Source organism: Lepus europaeus, chromosome 8, assembly GCF_033115175.1.
Source record: "Lepus europaeus isolate LE1 chromosome 8, mLepTim1.pri, whole genome shotgun sequence".
NCBI classification, from domain to species: Eukaryota; Metazoa; Chordata; class Mammalia; order Lagomorpha; family Leporidae; genus Lepus; species Lepus europaeus.
Genome location: NC_084834.1, coordinates 74,892,659 through 74,913,406, shown reverse-complemented (window position 1 = coordinate 74,913,406; position 20,748 = coordinate 74,892,659). Strand labels below are relative to the sequence as shown.

At 42.6% G+C, this 20,748-nt stretch overlaps 1 protein-coding gene across 1 annotated transcript in view; it reads right to left on the bottom strand.

The window, feature by feature from the left end:
* Positions 1-20,748, bottom strand: part of MANBA (mannosidase beta) — a 146,151-nt gene that overhangs the window by 6,737 nt on the left and 118,666 nt on the right. The window contains exon 14 of the mRNA XM_062199815.1: positions 3,072-3,216. Within this exon, the coding sequence (XP_062055799.1) occupies positions 3,072-3,216 (145 nt within the window). The remainder of the gene's footprint in view (positions 1-3,071; positions 3,217-20,748) is intronic.

The window sequence follows — 20,748 nt, the reverse complement described above, 5'->3', positions numbered from 1 at the left end:
GTTGATTCCAACTGGGGGCAGCACTTTGAATCCCGATCTCCCTGCTAGCACGCAGGCAATTTTGCTAAGACCACAAGGGAGTGTTCCTTTTTGCCAGGCACACACGGAGGAAGAAATTAGCAGCACTGGCAGGCAACACCTGTTAACAAGTATTCACTTAGAAATCCCTTGATACTCAAAGTCTCCTTTTCCCATAGGCACAAAACCAAAACACAAATGTGGCTGACAAGATCAGACTGGGAGAAAGCATCCAAACCAATGGCATTGCATGGCGGTGCCTCGAATACAAGGAAGAGTTGTCAAGGCTCCATAGAATGCTGTGCCTTGCTGGCAAGTGTAGCGTGCTCAACGCACAAACGTGATCTTTCTCAGCATTGCTCTCTTTCAGAATAACACGCCGTCCCCACAAAGCACCGTTATCATCAAGCCAGCGGGAACAGGGGTGCCCGGACACACAATACCAGCTGTGCAGATGGGGCCATGTGGTTTGGAAGTTCAGACAAAACTAACTTAAGCATTTTATTAAAAAAAAAAAAAAATCAACTCCAGGCACTTCAGTTCCAACTAGTAGCACTTCCTCCTAACAAGATGGGTGGGGAGGGGGTGGTGTGAAGAGGCTTTTCCTGCTGGATCTCTAAAGCGAACTAGAACTTAAATTTGAAAGGTTTTTTCACAAATGTGAGGTGGCTCAGACCTGAGGTAACTTACACACTCTCATGTGTGATATCCATTCCAGAGGGCAGGCCACAGACAGATACACTTAAGGGAGCAGGAACTACAGCAAAAGGCTTCACTACTGCACATCCCAGGTTACTCACCAGTGACAAAGCTTGGATACCAACAAAAGACTCTGCATTATAGGCTAAAACTCTCATAATTTTCGGCTTTACCATTAGCTCTGTAGCTTTTCAAATTTATGAACCAAGCAGAAGGCCCAGGTATACTTTTGTATTTGGAATATTATAAATTAGACTAGTTTTTGAAAATAATATATGCAACCTATAGATTCTAAGTAGCTGTTAATCCCATTAGCGTATCACCATTGCAGGCAATAAGAGGAGATACATCCCTCCCCTACCTGCACACATTATGAACAGTGGACTTATTGACCCAATCAAACATGGTCTGTGAGGCTACCCAGACTGGGAACAAACACACCATCCTTTGTCACCACTCTTCTGTAATAAGTAAGGGGTTGGTGACCCTCTCCACGTAGGCAGGGTCCTGCCAGAGTTAGAAACCAGCCCAACCCTTGCTCTGCCAGGACACTCCTGTACTTTATGAAGAACTCACATGAATAGTCTACATGCAATCGCTTAAAGGAAGATTTACAAAAACAGGGCTGTCCCATTTCTGGAATTGAACTCTATACTTCCCAAGTCCATACCTCATCCACACCTCATCCACAGCCAGAAAGCAAGAGTTATGCCCATGTGTGTTGGCTATCTTTCAAGCAATATGGAAGGATATTCCATCCCACAGTACATCCCTGATTCTCATTCTGTGTTACAACTTTTATCTGGTTCTTGTTGATAGTTTGGTCAGAGATGCTTGATCAAAAACTTAATTCCCTGTAAGAGTCACCCATTTGGCATTAATGAAGGCATATCTGGAATGAGCTGCCTTACATTTGCATTCCCAGCCAATTTAACAGCCTCATCCAGCAAAAGGGCCTCTTTGCTTTATGGCCAGAACTAGTATTTCCATTATTAACTGAACTTTGCTCCAAATCATCTCTAGTGAAGGCCAAAGACTTTTTACTATTACTTCAATTTTTTTTTTTTTTTTTGACAAGCAGAGTGGACAGTGAGAGAGAGAGAGAGACAGAGAGAAAGGTCTTCCTTTACCGCTGGTTCATCCCCCAATGGCTGCTGCGGCCAGCGCACTGCACTGATCCGAAGCCAGGAGCCAGGTGCTTCTCCTGGTCTCCCATGCGGGTGCAGGGCCCAAGGACTAGGCCATCCTCCACTGCACTCCCGGGCCACAGCAGAGAGCTGGACAAGAAGAGGAGCGACCCGGACAGAATCCAGCACCCCGACTGGGACTAGAACCCGGGGTGCCGGCGCCGCAGGCACAGGATTAGCCTATTGAGCCACGGCGCTGGCCCATTACTTCAATTTTTTTAAACGTACCAATGTAGATGGAATAATGCAAATGGCAAACTCTATGCTCATACAACTGGTAACCTTTCCTATTTGAATTTTTGACTTTACTACCTTTCACCCAAGAGATAAGAAGGAACAATAAGGTGGTCTTGTAGACTTAAAGTGGGAGAAGACTCAGAGGAAGGGGCGTTTTAACACTTAACTGGCCCAATCCTACTTGGTTGAATGCCTCTACTCAGAGCAGGGATACTTAAGTTCATACTCTCTTGGCCCTGGAAAGCCCCCTTAAATAAGTTCAAAATTTTGTGCAACAATTGCAAGACACGTGGCTGAGGTCTTCATATAGGGATCTCTCCTATTTTTTTTTTCTTTTCTTTTTTTTTTTTGACAGGCAGAGTAGACAGTGAGAGAGAGAGAGACAGAGAGAGAAAGGTCTTCCTTCCACTGGTTCACCCTCCAATGGTCACCGTGGCTGGCACGCTGCGGCCAGCGCACCGTGCTGATCCCAAGGCAGGAGCCAGGTGCTTCACCTGGTCTCCCATGGGGTGCAGGGCCCAAGGACTTGGGCCATCCTCCACTGCACTCCCTGGCCACAGCAGAGAGCTGGCCTGGAAGAGGGGCAACCGGGACAGGATCGGTGCCCCGACCGGGACTAGAACCCGGTGTGCCGGTGCCGCAGGCGGAGGATTAGCCTATTGAGCCACGGCGCCAGCGATCTCTCCTATTCTTAGCCTGCTGCTATCACTTTGCACAGCACAAGTGCTTATAATGAGGCTGCTGCTAAGGCTCACAGAAAGCCTTAAGGTGAACAGGATGGCTGCAGTTCACAGACGAGTCCCAGAAAAAGTCTCTAATGGCTGAAGTTCTGCTGGGTTCATCTGATCTGTCAGGCTCTGTGTGTTCTCAGTCTACCTTCCCACAGCTACTGCTTTATCTCCCCCACACAAAGAATGCTCCCACACTTACCTAGAGAGGCCCAGGATGGAGCCTGCCAGATGTCATTCAACTGCCAATAAAGTGCCCCCATGGTGTGCCCTTCTCCATTCACTATCTCACTGCGGCTGCGGAGGTAGAATTCAGTTTCTGTTTTGACACACTGGGCCTGTACCACCTGATTCAGAAGAAAACATCCACACACAGGTGTTACTGTTTGACATATGCTGTCTAGACCTGGGAAAATTACAGGTTTGAGGTCAGTGTGCGTAAGTTTTTTAAGGCAAATTAGATATGTTTGGGAATTTGATTAGCATTAGGGATAACTTATTATACCAGACCTAAAATTAGCTCCTTAGCATGAGAGAAGCTCTTGTCTTCACTGCAGCTTTATCTGTAGAATTGGTGTTTGATTTATTACAGCAATGGGTAACTTGGACCAGCATTGAGGCACAGTGAGTTAAACTGCCACTTGTGATGCCGGTATCCCCTATGGGCACTGGTTTGTGTCCCAGCTGCTCCACCTCTGATCCAGCTCCCTGCTAATGCACCTGTAAAACAACAGAATACGGCTCCAAGTGCTTGGACCCCTGCCACCCCATGTGGGATACCCGGATGGTGTTCCAGGCTCCTGGCTTTTACCTGGCCCATCCCTGGCTATTTGGGAAGTGAACCAGTAGGTGAAGATCTCTCACTCTCTCACTCTCTCACTGTGACTCTGCCTTTCAAATAAATAAATAAATAAATCTTTTTTTTCTTTTTTATATATTTTTTAACTTTTATTTAATGAATATAAATTTCCAATGTACAGCTTATGGATTACAATGGCTTCCCCCTCCCATAACTTCCCTCCCACCCACAACCCTCCCCTCTCCCGCTCCCTCTCCCATTCCATTCACATCAAGATTCATTTTCAATTCTCTTTATATACAGAAGATCAATTTAGTATATATTAAGATTTCAATAGTTTGCACCCACATAAAAACACAAAGTGAAACATACTGTTCGAGTACTAGTTATAGCATTAAATCAAAATGTACAGCGCATTAAGGATAGAGATCCCACATGAGGAACAAGTGCACAGTGACTCCTGTTGTTGACCCAACAAATTGACACTCCAGTTTATGGCACCAGTAACCACCCTAGACTCTCGTCATGAGTTGCCAAGGCTATGGAAGCCTTCCAAGTTCGCCAACTCTGATCATATTTAGACAAGGTCATAAAAGACCAGGTTTGAACAATTATACAGCATTAAGTGGGGAAGAGGACCATCAGTACACACAGGTTGAGAGTAGAGCCATTGGCGGTAGAGTAGAGGTTATGATTACGAAGGAATGAGGCCCAAGTGCGCTAGACAGGGTCTAGAACAAAGGACAGAGTCATTATTAGAGGAGCTAAGAAAGGTGCTGTCTAAGCTACAATTAAGTTTTCTGATTGAGAGGCAAATAGAACCTGACAGAACGGGCTTGATAATAATCTGTTGGGCTTTAGGCCTTCTAAGTTAAGAGGCCCAGACCTATCTCTTCACATGGGGTACATAAATAAATAAATCTTTAAAAGCAATGGGTATCAAAGGAATTGGATGGCAAAAATGGTTGTTTGCTAATGACAGTGTACGCAAGGAAGGAAACTCCAGAGCAAATGCTACACAAGGCAATATCAAAAAGTTTGCAAAAACTAAAATTGTAAGTTTATTTTGGTGCAAAAATTTTGAAATCCATGGTTTCTTCATAAAACTAAGTTTCCATTATCTTTTTTGAAAATTCCTCATATATACATATGTAGTCAAACACTGGGTTCTGTCAATGGTTGATTTTGATAATGCATTCATAGCTATTAAGTAGCATTCTACAGGAAACATAACTCTGTTATAGTATATCTGATATTATCCAATCCCTAATGCTTTTTTTAGTCAAAAATTTTTATATAATGAATTTTGATAATGCAAAATTTCTTGGAACAGATGGCAAATCGCAACGAGACAAGTGAACTGAGTTCTTACTTAAGAGGCCTCCAAAACTTCATGCAGGATCCTTAATTACTGTCACCATCATTGAAATACCAGTCTCGTTTATTGCTGCTGTTACTGACACAGTGTGTAGCACCTGCTCTTAGCTTAAAGTTGTATTTGGGAGGAGCTCATGAGTGGTCACCAAGGAGGACCCAGGGCAGTGGATTTCAGTAAGAAAACAGGATGGCCTTAGATTTTTCTAAGATTCTCCTCTGGATTTTTCACAGAGGGAGGGAAAAGCGGTGTATAAATGGCCATGAAGCTCAGAGGCTTCCCTATAAAACTGGAAAAGCTCAGATAAAGGTAGAACCTTCAGATACAGGTAGGCTGGCTATAAAGTCATAGGTGAAATTAGGACATGAGTTGAAACTGTAACATTCTAGCAGGGTGAAGCAAGAAGAAACCATGGTCATTGGATAAATAGTTAGTACCCACAGCATGTGCTATCATGCTGGTAATGGTAAGCTCCTATCCCAGCCAAAAATGATACAGGCACCCTCATGGAGCTCATTGGTTTGTGCAGAAGACAGGCCTTCATCAAAGAATCACACGAAGGAACATTCAACATCTTAAGTACTAACAAAAAGAAGTGCACAACATTTTGAGCTCATGCGGTTGAGTAAACAGGTCTAACTAAGGACTGAGGATTGGCCTAAAAGAAGAAACGGAAAAGGGGGAGGGCAGAACCTCTCAGCCAGAGAGGACAAAGAGTGGTGACAGAAGAAGTCTCAGGCTGGCCAAGAACTGGAGGAAGGCCAAAGTGGCAGAGACAGCCTGGAGCAAGGAAAGAGAGGTTGCTGAGAATCATAGCAGCAAGGCTGTGGGAGGCCATGTGAAACATGGTAAAGAGTTTGGTGCTTCCTACTGGCAACTGGAAGTCACAAGAAGCCTTCAAGCTAAAGACTTTTATGACCAGGTTTGCATTTCCAGAAGGTGATTTGGATTAACAAATTAAGAATGGATCCTAAAGGGGCTAGAATGGATGCAGAGAGACCACTTAGTAAGCTGTTAAAACATTCCAGGCAAGAGATGCTATCAGCCATGAGCAGATAAAGAAATTCCCTTCTCTTTCAGAAACCCGTATGCTGGGACCACAGCAGTGACAGCTGGAAAGTATGCTCCAAGGAAAGTAAACACCTCACAAAGCAGTGGTACTGGATACAGTCTGAATATTTAGATTCGTAACCGGAGGATATAGTCTGAACATGAGATCCAAAAGCTAAATCATGGGGCAGGTGTTTGGTCTAGCAGCTGAGATGCCAGTGTTGAAGCCCATGTCCCATATCAGAGTATCTGAATTCAAACCTTGGCTCCATGCCACTTCCAACTTCTTGTTAATGCTACCACGGGAAGATGCAAATGATGGCTCAAGTAACTGGGTCCCTGCCATTCACATGGAGACCTGGACTGGGTTCCCTGCTCCTGGCTTCAGCCTTGGCCTGATGCAGACCCAGCCCTTGCAGAGGACATTTTCAGGGAGAACTAGCAGAGGGTTAGCACTCTCTCTCCTGCTTCTCTTAATTTTTTTGAAAAACTAAGAGAGGATAACAGGAAAATATGAGAGTACTAAAAGTTCATGAAAGGAGAGGCACTGCGATACAGAAGGTTAAAGCCCCAGCCTGTAGTGGTGGCACCCTATATGGGAGCCAGTTTTAGTCCTAGCTGCTCCACTTCCAATCCGCCTCCCTGCTAATGCGCCTAGGAAAGCAGGGGAGGATGGGCCAAGTCCTTGGCCCCTGCACACATGTGGAAGACCCAGAAGAAGCTCCTGACTCCTGGCTTCAGATTGGCTCAGCTCCAGCTGTTGCAGCCATTTGGGGAGTGAACAAGTGGATGGAAGACCTCTCTCTCTGCCTCTACCTAACTCTGTCTTTCAAATAAATAAAAGTTCATGGAAAACTCACATTATATTTTCAAATTTTCCAGAAAATTTTTGAAGTACCGTCATAATCCTAAGAAGAAGAAACATCTGCCTATTTCTATGCCAAAACAGCTATGGCTCATAATTAGATTCAACACATCATAGTTGTAACTGGCTTCCCTCCCTTAGCATGTCTTCCAGGTCCATCCATGTTGCAGCATGTTTCAGGGCTTCATTCCTTTTTATTTCTGAACACTGTTGAAACTGAACACTGAATGAAAACATTCTATTTTTTTATATTATTTATATGTTGAAAAACTAAGAGAGGGTGAGAGGGGAGAGGGGAAAGGGAGAGCTGATCAGAAGAGGAGCAGCCGGGACTCGAACTGGCACCCATGTGGGATGCCGCCAGCACCGCAGGCAGTGGCTTTACCCGCTATGCCACAGCGCCGGCCCTTCATTCTATTTTTTATTTATCTATTACTTATTCCATTCATCAGCTGATAAACACTTGGGTTATTTCCACCTTTTGGCTACTGTGAAAAATGCTGTAACAGACACCTGTGTACAAATTTTCTGGAACATATACTTTCACTTTTCTTGTTTATATACCTAAGAGTAGAAATATTCATATGGTAACTCTGGGTCTACCTTTTTGAGAAAATGACAAAATGTTTTCCATGGCAACTAAATCATTTTACATTCCCACCAGCAACATATGAGTTTTCTAATTCCTGAACATCCTTGAAAATACTATTTTTCTTCTTTTGTTTTCTAGCTATCCTAGCAAGCACAAATGGTATCTCTTTGAGGTTGATTTGCTTTGTTCTTCCCTATTAACTAATGGTATCAATTATCTGTTTCAGTGACCATTTTGAGAAATGTCTGTTCAAAGCCTTTACCATTTTAAAAAAAACAATGATATTTGGGGCTGCCACTGTGGCGCAGTGGGTTAACACCCTGGCCTGAAGCCCAGCATCTCATATGGGTGCTGGCTCGAGACCCAGCTGCTCCACTTCCAATCCAGCTCTCTGCTATGGCCTGGGATGGCAGTAGAAGATGGTCCAAGTCCTTGGGCCCCTGCACCCTCATGGGAGACCCAGAAGAAGCTCCTGGCTCCTGGCTTCGGATTGGCACAGCTCTGACCATTGTTGCCAATTGGGGAATGAACCATCGGATGGAAGACCACTCGCTCGCTCCCTCCCTCCCTCCCTCCGCCTCTCCTCTCTCTGTGTAACTCTTTCAAATAAATCTTTTAAAAAAAATAGAATATTTTGCATTATTGAGTTACAAGTGTTCCTGAATACCAGACACTTATCACATATATGATTTATAAAGTTTTCTGATTCTGTGGATTATCTTTTTACTTTCTTGATAGTGCCCTGTTCATTGCTAGTGCATGAAAATACAACTGATATCCATATATTTATCTTTTTCTTCTATTTGAAAGGCAGAGGACGGACAGAGTGAGAGATCTTCCAGCCGCTAGTTCACTCCCCAAGTGGCCGTAATGGCCAGGCTGGGCCAGGCTAAAGTTAGGGACCTGGAGCTTCTTCTGGATCTCCCATGTGGGTACAAGAGCCCAAGGACTTGGTCTATCTTCCACTGCTTCTCCCATGTTGGTGCAAGGGCCCAAGGACTTGGGCCATCTTCTGCTGCTTTCCTAAGTGGTTAACAAGGAGCTGGATCAGAAGTGGAGCAGCCAGTTGTCATATAGATGCTGGCATCACAAGCAGACACTTAACCTGCTACACCACAATGCCGGCCCTCTTCTATATTTACCTTACAACCTTAACTTCACAGAACTCATTAGTCCAATAGTCTTATGGAGATCCATTAGGGTTTTCTACATTTATCTTTTATTTCCTTTTCTTGCCTAAATGCCTTGGCTAGAACCTCCAGTACAATACTGAACGGAAGTGGGAAGAGAACGTATCCTGGGTTTTTCCTGATCCTAGGAGGAGGGGAGAAGCTTTCTTTCACCATCATTTATGTTATTAGCTGTGAGACCCCTTTATCAGTTGAGCAAGTTCCCTTCTACTCTGAATGCCTATCTTAAAATTATGAAGGGTGTTGCATGGTGTCAAATGTGTTTTCTTCATCTTTGAGAAAATCATGTGGTTATTTTTCCTTTACTATGGTTTATTGCATTGATTGGCTTTCGTAACTTAAACCAATATTGCATTCATGGGATGAGTCCTAGTTGGTTATGACATATAATCCCTTTACACACTGCTGGATTTGGATGGTTACTATTTCGTTAGAGGTTTTTTCCCTTTTGCATTCAGGGATATTTGCCTATAGGTTGCTCTTCTTGAGGTATATTTGGTTTAGGTAATAAGGTAATATTATCTTCATAGAATGAACTAGAAATGTTTCTTTTATTTTTTGAAAGAGTTAGTGACAGACTAATTCTTATGGAAACATTTAGAATTCGCTAATGAAGCCATCTGGTTCTAGACTTCTTTTTGCAGGGACTACTTTTTATTACTAATTCAATCTCTTTGGTTATTATAGGTCTATTCAGATTTTCTAATTTTTGAGTCAGTAGGCATAGCTTGTTTCTCTAGGAATTCATCCATTTCATCACCCATCTGATTTGTTGCTAAACAAGTGTTTACAGTAATTCTCTTATCCTTTTTATTTCCATAAGCTGTGTAGTAACATTTCCCCTTTTATTCCTGATTTATTCATTTCAGTCTCCTATCTTTTCTTCTTGGGCAATCTTGTCAAAAGTTTTGTCAATGTTACTGATTTTTTGTTTTAGAGAACTAACTTTTGTTTTGTTATTTTCTCAATAAGTTCCAATAAGTTCCTTATTTAATACACAAAATTTCTGCTATGTTTTATATCATTGCTGAAAACTAGTGTTTTAATTTAACCAAATACCTCAGTAATTATAAAACTTCCCTGATCTCAACTGTGAAGGGATATAATATTACTTGCCATTCAAAAAGCAGAAACTCTGCTGAATTAATTGTCCTGAGCCCTTGGACAAAATCCTTAAGCTTTCTGAGCCTCTGTTTTCCTTACATAGAAAATGGAAGAACAGAATGAGTGTCTGGAGATGTTTTTAGTGTTTGATAAGAAGGTATACAAAGGAACTCACGGACCAAGACCAGGCATTTAATAGGCACCTGAAAATGCTGATTCCTTGATTATTAAATTACTTGCTGCCTGCAAGCCCTCTACTATAAAACATCCTATGTTAATAATCCCTCCTTTGCTCACCCAGCCCCATCTTAAGTCTCAGTATGGTCTGGGTCATCCCTCACGTCTCGGTGCTGTGTACTGAACAGCGGCTGCAGCACGTGGGCCTACAGCAGCCTGCCCTTCCTCCTGTGATTGACTTGCAGCATAGAGAGGTAAAGTGGGCCCTAAAGAATCTGAATTTCCCTTTTATAAAAATTTTAAAAAGTAAAATAAAAAATAAATTTTTGAAAAGAATATGAGTTTCTCAAGGACATACCCTGGGAAATCATTAGTGAGATATTTCAAAAAAGTCTATGGAAAAGGGAAATAAATGATAAATTTATTTTGTGCAAAAAAGTTTGAAACCTACATGATAATTTTTTCACAATAAATATTTCATGAACTTCTAGAAGAGCCCTTTTATGTGAAGAATAAGTGAAGGTACCAGAGGGGGCTATCAGCTAAGGGGCTGGTGAGGACTGTCGGCCCAGCTTCCTCTCTAAGTGGCTAAGAGGCCAGGCGGGGGGAGGAAGTCACTGTTAGAGTTTAATCAGTCTGCAGAGCGGGGAGTGGTCTGAAGCTCAGCAGGGTATGTCTGTGTGTGGGATACAAGATAACTGAGAAGGCAGGAGAACGAAAGGTAAGGCAAGACTATCTTGGAATACGAGGAGACCTGAAGAGGCAACAGCAGAGGGGTGACTTCAGGGCTCTAAGACAAAGAGAAGACAGGAAACACCAAGACTTTGCGGACAGCTGCAAAAATCACTTACTTATGAGACAGTCTAAAAAAGAGGGGCAACTGTTCTTCTGAACAATATAAGAGACTATAAGAAAAAAACAGGGGCCAGCACTGTGGCAAAGTGGGTTAGGCCACTGCCTGCAGAGCGGGCATCCCATATGGGCGCCAGTTCGAAACCCGGTTGCTCCACTTCTGATCCAACTCTGTTCTATGGCCTGGGAAAGCAGTAGAAAATGGCCCAAGTCCTTGGGCCCCTGCACCTGCCTGGGAGACCTGGAAAAAGCTCCAAGGTCCTGGCTCCTGGCTTCGGATTGGTGCAGCTCCAACCACTGTGGCCAATTGGAGAGTGAACCATTGGATGGAGGACTTCTCTCTCTCTCCTCTCTGTGTAACTCTGACTTTCAAATAAATGAATGAATCTTTAAGAGAGAGAGAGAGAGAGATAGTATACCAGAGACGGGTTTTACTTGTAATACCCAGATTAAAGGTGACTGTTCTAATATCAAAGCAACAAAGGAGGAAAAACTCTTTTTCACTCTAACATTTCCTGTCTCTATTACAGTCATCAAGAAAATCTAACACTAAAAACAAAACATGTCATAATTCTGAGTGCATTAGAATGTATCACAGTAGAACACACACACAGCACAAGGGCAAGTTCAATTCTGAGCCAAAGCCTGACAGAACACAAGTGTGTTCAGTTGCCAGACAAGCCCATCACCAATAAAAAACTGGCCACAAACACTTCCATTGTATGCTCAACTCCTGACGATGCCCCTTGAAAGCCAACAAGTTCAGAAAAGAACAATCATTTCTGTCAATTCTTTCATTGTGGTTTTGAGGAAAAAGAATAAAGTGACAGTCATCAAATGAGCAGCTGGAAAAAGGAAAGCCAGCATGAAAAACAACAGCCAAAAAGGCTCTCCTGTGCTCTCTGACAAACACAAATAAGGTGCAGCCTGTGTTATATAGCAAGACACTCTAACAGAGCATTGGTTATGGAATGATTAAAAGATGAACTGCAACACTTTTAAAAGAGCATGTGTAAACATTACCTATCCCTACAATGTGGTGTTGACATTCATGGGTTACACATCATACTGCCGCAACTCCCCTGACTTGTAAGAGTATGGTTGACCTGAAAATTCTCTTACCTATTCTATCACCTTCTACAGTTTTCTGACCCAACTTCTATACAGCAAGTTGTGTTTTCATATGGGAGAAAACTGATTATAGTAAGCTTGCGTGTGGACAAAACAATGGTACATTTTTAGATGCTAAGGAGAAAACTTCATGTGGGGCTGGCACTGTGGTATAGTGGGTAAAGCTGCCATCTGCAAAGCTGTTATCCCATTTGGGCACTGGTCCACATCTCAGCTGTTCCACTTCCAATCCAGCTTCCTACTAATGCACCAGGAAGAAGCAGTGGAAGGTGATCCAAGTGCTTGGGCCCCTACCACCCATGTGGGAGACTCAGATGAAGCTCCTAGCTCCTGGCTTTAGCCTGGCTCAGCACTGGCTATTGCAGGCACTTGGGGAGTGAACCAGTAGATAGACAATCTCTCTTTGTCTATCTATCTGTCTAAGTAAAATAAAGAAAACTAAACATGTGATCATGTTTAACCAAAACTTATGATTTACTTCAGATTAATCCATCTGATTAGGATTAGGCTTTTATCTTCTCTGCAAGAACCTGAAACAAAGTATGACAACATCAGGTAGGTAAGCAGTGGCTCCACTATAAGCTAAATGTGTATGGAGTCACAGATTTATGAAATAAAATAGGTAAATAGGAAAAGTTAAATGGAAGCATTAATAGGAAAATAATACCCACAATTTAATGACAGTTTCTTTTAAAATCAAATATAAACATGCCATATAACTAAGCAATTTCACTCACACACTTCTACCCATCTCAAAAAAATTAGAGGGGCAGTCATTGTGGAGAAGTGGGTTAAGCTATGGCCTGCAATGCCAGCATACCATCTGGCTGCTGCTATGAGATATGGCTGCTCCACTTGCAATCCAGTTCTCTACTGATGTGCCTGGTAAAGCAGTGGAAGATGGCCCAAGTGTATGGGCCCCTGAGAAACCTGGAAGAAATCTCTGGGATCCTGACTTCAGCATGACCCTGCCCCAGCAATTGTGGTCATCTGAGGAGTGAACCAGTGGATGCAAGAGCTCTGTCTTTTTCTCTTTCTGTAGCTCTGCCTTTCAAATAAATAAAATCTTTTCAAAATTAGAATATTTTATACATGTTTACACAGTAATATTCATAACTGTATTATCCATAACAATAAAAGATGGAAACAATCCAAATGTCCATCAAGTGGCAAACAGATAAAATGTGTGTATCCTTACAACAGAATACTATCTGGGCAGAAAAAATAATGAAGCACAACAGACATATGTGGTAACAACATATGGTTAAGCTTCAAAAGCATTATGCTTGATGAGAAGCCAGATGCAAAGGATCATATTGTATGAGTCCACTTATATGAAATGCTGAGAAAAGTGAAATCTATAGAGCTAGAAGCAGATTTACTTCTCTGGAGCTGGAAGCAGGAAAGGGGGGTGCTGGGAATAGGCATGAGGGTATTTGAATGACAGCAGAACTATTCTAGAATTGGGTCATCAGGGCTGGTAGTTGGTGGAGCCATTAAGACATCATTTGGGATGCCCACTTCCCCTATCAGGGTGCCTTGATTCAAGTCCCTGCTCTGCTCTCAATTCCAGCTTCCAGCGAATGCCCACCCTGGAGGGCAGCAGTGATGGCTCAAGTAGCTGGGTCTCTGCAACACATGGGAGACCCGGACTGAATTCTCAGCTCCTCTTGGGTTTGGCCCAATCCTGGCTGTTGCTGGCATTTGAAGAGTGAGCCAGAGCACAGATCTCCCTTGGCTTGTCTATCTCTGTCTCTTTTTCTCTGCCTTTCAAACACATGAATAAATAAAATTAGATCATGATGACTGCACAACTTTATAAATATACTAATCACTTAATTGTACACTTAAAATTTTATGGTATATCAACTATATCTCAATATAAGTGCTTTGAAAATGCCTCCAGTAAGGTGCATAGTGTAACATGTACCTTTTGACATAAGTAAATACTTATATAACCACAGATAAAGAAACAAAAAGTTTTTTTGAATTCCTTCTGAATTATTACTCACCACCCTCTTCCATAACAGTGGTTAACAACAATTTGCTTCCTGTCACCATGATTAGTCTTGCTTTATTTAAATTTTAATATAAAAGGGATCAATACAGTATGTACCCTTTTCTGACTGGTGTGTTTTACTCAACATAAGTCTGTGATACTAAACCAGGTTGTGGAGTATCCCACTGTATGATTATACTACGATTTGTTTATAAATTCTCCTACTAAAGGACATTTAGCAGGTTAAGCCTCCACCTGCAGCACCAGCATACCATGTGGGCATCAGTTTGAGTCTTGGCTGCCCCACTTCCAAACTAGCTCCCTCCGATATGCCTGGGAAAGCAGCAGAAGATGGCCCAAATACTTGGACCCCTGCACCAATGTAGGAGACTGAGATGAAACTCCTAGCTCTGGCCTGGCCCAACCCTGATCATTGTGGCCATTTAGGAAGAGAACTCTAGATGGAAGATGGATGGAAAATCTCTCTCTTCATCTCTCCTTCTCCCTTCTCTCTGCATATCTCTGCCTTCCAAATAAATAAATCTTAAAAAAAAAAAAACCTGTGGGTAGAGCATTTGGGTTGTTTCTAGTTCAGGGTAATTATGAATAATGTGCTATGACCATTATTTTATTTTATTTTTAAAGATTTATTTATTTTAAAGTCAGAGCTACACAGAGAAGGAGATGCAGAGAGAGAGGTCTTCCATCCACTGGTTCAGTCCCCAGATAGCCACAATGGCCAGAATTGTGCCAATCTGAAGCCAGGAGCTTCCTCAGGGTCTCCCATGCAGGTGCAGGGGCCCAAGGTCTTAGGACATCTTCCACTGCTTTCCCAGGCCATAGAAGAGAGTTGGATTGGAAGTGGAGCAGCTGGGACTCGAACCAGCACCCATATGGGATGCCCACACTACAGGTAGCAGCTTTACCCACTATGCCACATTGCCAGTCCCTAGCCATTAATTTAGATGTGAGTTGGTGTGCATATGCACTTGCTTTTCTTAGCTGCATAGGTAGCAATAGAAATGCTCATTCAAAAGGGAAGCAGGGAGTTCCAAGATGACAGAATATCGACAGGATGTTCTGATCTAGGCTAAGCAAAATTAATATAGAAAAAAGTGGAGAAAGTACACTCTCAGGGCCAAACTGCAGGGGAACTGCGAAAGCAGTAGAAATAGCCCAGACCGGTGTGGACGTTGCAGACAAGGAGAAAGCAGCAAAAAAACGAAGAACTAGCAGCTTGGATCTGGGGAAAAAAGCACCTGCCCTGGCAAACCAGGTGAGACTGGACTGCATGGGCCATGCAACTGTTGATACAGCTGGAGGGAGAGCTTAGTGAACTGCACAGTTTTTGGGTCTGGGCCAGATCCCTCAGGGCAGCAGGGTGGATACTCACCCAGAAAAGTGGTGAAAAGAAAGCAATGCATCTCTCTCTCTCTCTCTCTCTCTCTCTCTCTCTCTCTCTCTCTCTCTCCTCCCCCCTACAACAATGACCTGCAGCCAGTGATAGGAGGGCTGGCACCATTTTTGGACATAAGCAGGTAGCAACTGCTCCAGCTTTTGTGCATGCACCCAGCAACTATCGGAGTTACCTTCCATCCAGTCAGCAGGCACAACCACAGCAGTTCAGGAACAACTGATGGGGATGGTCTCCACTGCACTAGCTACAGCCACTTGGCAATGGGAGGGGAGGAGGAGCCATCCCTACAGAAAGGAAGTGACACCTGCAGTACTCTCTTATGCACCTAGCACAATTGTGAAGCAAGCTGTGCTGTGGCTGGTGGGTAAGGAGCAGGCCTGTGATCCAAAGATCTTACCAGAGAGAAAAATCCACATTCCCCACAGACTTTGAGTCTGGGTGGGAGGGCTGGATAGATCCAGTAGGCTGGAACACATGGATGGCGGCTCTGGGAACACTTCAGTCTCCCTGTGGACAGGACGGGCTACCAGAGGCAGAGTGACCTCATGGGCATTCCTTGGCCCTGAGAGCCCTGGGTGCTGAAACTGAGAAAACACTGAGATGTGAGAGGAGGCAGGGTGTAGCTGGATGCTGGGCAATCACAGAGTGCCACTGCATACTCTCAAAGTTGCTCAGTTGCCTATAGCAGCTCATAGAAGAGAAAACCATGCTCACAAGAAAGAATGTGCAGATAATACATGCAGTTCATACAGTGGTGTAGGTAAGTGTTGAATGGTCAGGGACTAACACCTGGGCATTCCACAGCTTGGAGGAGAAGGGGTGGTCACACCAAGAGAGGTGATCTTTCTTCTCCATCCTGTTAACCAGAGGAGAACTATTATGCTCAACTTGGGTGTTATCCTGGATACTCATTCCATGCTGGAGCACTGACCAGAGCTCCCTGGCCACACCTACCATACACCTCTCGGTATTCTCTGAAAGTGTAGACATTCCACTAAGCCACAGAAGAGTAGTTCAAATAGAAAAAGCCATCAGAGGAAAAAAAATTCTACAAATGCCTATAAAAAATAAAGAAATTCAAGAAACAAGAATAAGGAAGGCACTATGATCCTCCCCCTCATAGGAACACAACAACATTTCAATATTAGAATGTGAAGATGAAGATGAAGGAGATGCCAGAAATGAAATGCAAAAAATTAATCACAGGATTACTCAAAAGCAATCAAAAGCAAATCCACAAACCAAAGAAAACCATATACAATACAAATGAAAATTTTTCCCATGAAATTAAGATTCTAAAGTGAAATCAAAATGAAACATTAGAAATGAAGAATTCTGGGGCCGGCGCTGTGGCTCACTTGGCTAATCCTCCGCCTGCGGTACCAGCATCCCATATGGGCACTGGGATCTAGTCCCAGTTGCTCCTCTTCCAGTCCAGCTCTCTGCTGTGGCCTGGGAGGGCAGTGGAGGATGGCCCAAGTGCTTGGGCCCCTGTACCCACATGGGAGACCAGGAATAAACTCCTGATTCCTGGCTGCGGATCAGCGCAGTGCCAGCCGTGGCAGCCATTTGGGGAGTGAACCAAAGGAAGGAAGACATTTCTCTCTGTCTCTCTCATTGTTTATAACTCTACCTGTCCAAAAAAAAAAAAAATGAAGAATTCAATAGAACAAATTAAAAATGCTGTAGAAAGCCTTAAAAACAGAGTTAGTGAGGCAGAAGAAAGAGCTAGAAGAGAAATATTTGGAAATTTTACAGTCAGACCAAAAAAAAAGAGTTAGAAACCTTAAAAACAGTATTGGAGACCTATGGGATATTATCAAATGAGCCAACATATAGGTCTTAAGAGTTCCTGAAGGTGTGGAAAAAGAGAAGGGACTATAAGGCCTGTTTAGTAAAATAATTACAGAAAACTTCACTAACTTGGAGAAAGAAAGGGACATCCAAGTACAGGAAGCACACAGAACTCCTAATATACATGACCAGAAAAGATTTTAACCACGAAACATTGTAGTGAAACTGTCCACAGTAAAGCATAAAGAAAAGTTTCTAAAATTTGCATGAGAGAAACGCGAGACTACTTTCAGAATACCTCCAATTAGACTCACAGGTGACTTCTCATCAGAAACCCTACAGGCTAGAAGACAATGGCATGATATAATCCAAATCTTAATTAAAGAAAAAAAAAAAGAAAAGAAAAATGTCAACCCAGAATATTGTACCCTGCAAAGCTCTCATTTATGAATGGAGGTGAAAAAAGACCTCCCATAACAAACAGAAATTGAAATAATTTATCACCATTCATCCAGCCTTACAAAAGATGCTAAAGAATGTGTTATACACAGAAACACAGAAAGCAAGCCATCATCATAAAAGAATGTCTCCCAGTAAAAATACAAAGGAAATCCAAAGTAGACGACAGGAATATTCACAGAAAAATGGCAGGACCAAGTAGTTACTTATCAATAGTTACCCTGAATGTAAATGGCCTCAAATCTCCAGTTAAAAGACCAATGGACTGAAAAACAAGACCCATCTATTTGCTGCTTACCCTGAATGTAAACGGCCTCAAATCTCCAGTTAAAAGGCCAATGGACTAAAAAACAAGACCCATCTATTTGCTGCCTATAAGAAACATATCTTGCCAACAAAGATATATACAGACTGAAAGTGAAAGCATGGAAAAAGGTATTCCACGCCAACAGAAACAAACAAACAAAAAAAAAAGCTTGTGTAGCCGTCCTAATATCAGACAAAATAGACTAACACAAAAACTTACAAAAGAGACAAAGAAGGACACTAGTAATGATTAAGGGATTAATACAACAGAAAGATGTGACTATATTAAATGTATATGTACCGAATTACAGGGCACCTGCCTATTTAAAAGAACTGTTAATGGATCTAAAAGGAGATATAGACTCCAATACAATAGCAATGGAAGACTTCAACATCCCACTTTCATCAATGGATAGATCCACCAGCCAGAAAATCAACAAAGAAACAGCAGAACTAATCAACACTAAGGACCAAATGAACCTAACTGAAATCTACAGAACTTTTCACCACAGAGTGGCATAATACACATTCTTCTCTCCAGCATATGGAACTTTCTCTAGAATAGACCATGTATTATGCCATAAAATAAGTCTCAGCAAATTAAAAAAAAAAATCAAAATCATACCATGCACCTTCTCGGATCACAATGGATTGAAGCTCAAAACCAACAACTCAAGAATCTCAAGAACATATGCAAGGGTCCTGCACCATGGCACAGTATGTTAATCCTCTGCCTATGGTGCTGGCAACCCATATGGGCACTGGTTCTTGTACTGGCTGCTCCACTTCCAATCCAGCTCTCTGCTATGGTCTGGGAAAGCAGTAGAAGATGGCCCAAGGCCCTGCACCCTGATGGGAGACCAGGAAGTAGCTCTGGGCTTCTGGCTTTGGATTGGTGCAGCCCCAACCATTGCAGCCATTTGGGGAGTGAACCAATGGAAGGAAGACATTTCTCTCTGTCTCTCCCTCTCACTATCTATAGCTCTACCTCTCAAATAAAATAAATAAAGTCTAAAAAATATATACAAACACATGGAGACTAAACAACATGCTCCTAAATGAACAGTGGGTCACAGAAGAAATCAAAAGAGAAATCAAAAAAATTCTGGAAATGAAGATAACAATACATCATATCAAAACTTATGGGATACAGCAATAGTGTTAAGAGGGAAGTTTACAGCAATTAGTGCCTACATGAAGAAACTGGAAAGTCACCAAATAAGTGAGCTGTCAATGCATCTCAAGGATCTAGAAAAAAAAAAAAAAAACAAACCAAATCCCAAATTAGCAGGGTGGAAATAATTAAAATTAAGGAATAAACAACAAATCAGGAAACCTAAAGAACTGGATAGATTCCTGGACACATACAATCTACCAAAATTGAGTCATGGAGACATAGAACACCTAAACATTCCAATAACAAAATGGAGATTGAATCAGTAATGAAGACCTTTCCAACAAAGAAAAGCCCAGGTCCTGACAGCTTCACTGCTGAATTCTATCAGACATTTAAAGAATAACTAACTCCAATTCTTCTCAAGCTATTCAAAATAATCAAAAGGGAGGGAATCCTCCCAAACTCTTTCTACAAAGCCAGCATCGCCTTAATTCCTAAACCTGAAAAAGATATAACAGAGGAAAAGAACTACAGACCAATCTCCCTGATGAACATAGAACCAAAAATACTCAACAAATAGCTAACGCAATCTTAAACAATAAAAACAAAGCTGGAGGCATCACAATACCAGACCTCAAGACTTACTACAGGTCAGTTATAATCTAAACAGCCTGGCCAGCGCTGCAGCTCAATAGGCTAATCCTCCACCTGCGGCGCCGACACACCGGGTTCTAGTCCTGGTTGGAGCACCGGATTCTGTCCCGGTTGCTCCTCTTCCAGTCCAGCTCTCTGCTGTGGCCCAGGAGTGCAGTGGGGAATAGCCCAAGTCCTTGGGCCCTGCACCTGCATGGGAGACCAGGAGAAGCACCTGGCTCCTGGCTTCGGATCAGCACGGTACGCTGACCACAGTGGCCATTGGGGGGTGAACCAATGGAAAAGGAAGACCTTTCTCTCTGTCTCTCTCTCACTGTCCACTCTGACTGTCCAAAAAACAGCCTGGTACTGGCACAAAAACAGACATGTAGACCAATGGAGCAGAATAGGAACTCCAGAAATTAGTCCAAGCATCTATAAACAACTTATCTTTGACAAAGAGCAAAAAAATTAACCCCTTGAGCCAAGACAATCTATTAAACAAATGATGCTAGGAAAACTGGACCTCTGCATGCAGAAGTATAAAACAAGACCCCTTACGCCTTACACAAAAATCCATTCAAAATGGATCAGAGACCTAATTCTACAATGTGATACCATCAAATTACTAGAGAACACTGGGGAAACCCTGCAAGACATTGGCACAGGGGAACATTTCTTGGAAAAGATCCCTGAAGCACAGGCAATTAAAGCCAAAATTAACAAGTGGGATTACATCAAACTAAGAAGCTTCTGCACTGCAAAGAAACACTCCACAATGTGAAGAGGCAACCAACAGAATGAGAGAAAATATTTGCAAACTACGCAACTTACAGAGGATTAACTTCCAGAATCTATAAAGAGCTCCAGAAACTCAATGACCACAAAAAAAAAAAAATAGCCAAGAAATGGGCAAAGGACCTGAACAGACATTTTTCGAGAGAAAATTCAAATGACCAATAGACACATGAAAAAACGTTCAGGATCACTAGCCATTAGGGAAATGCAAATCAAAACCA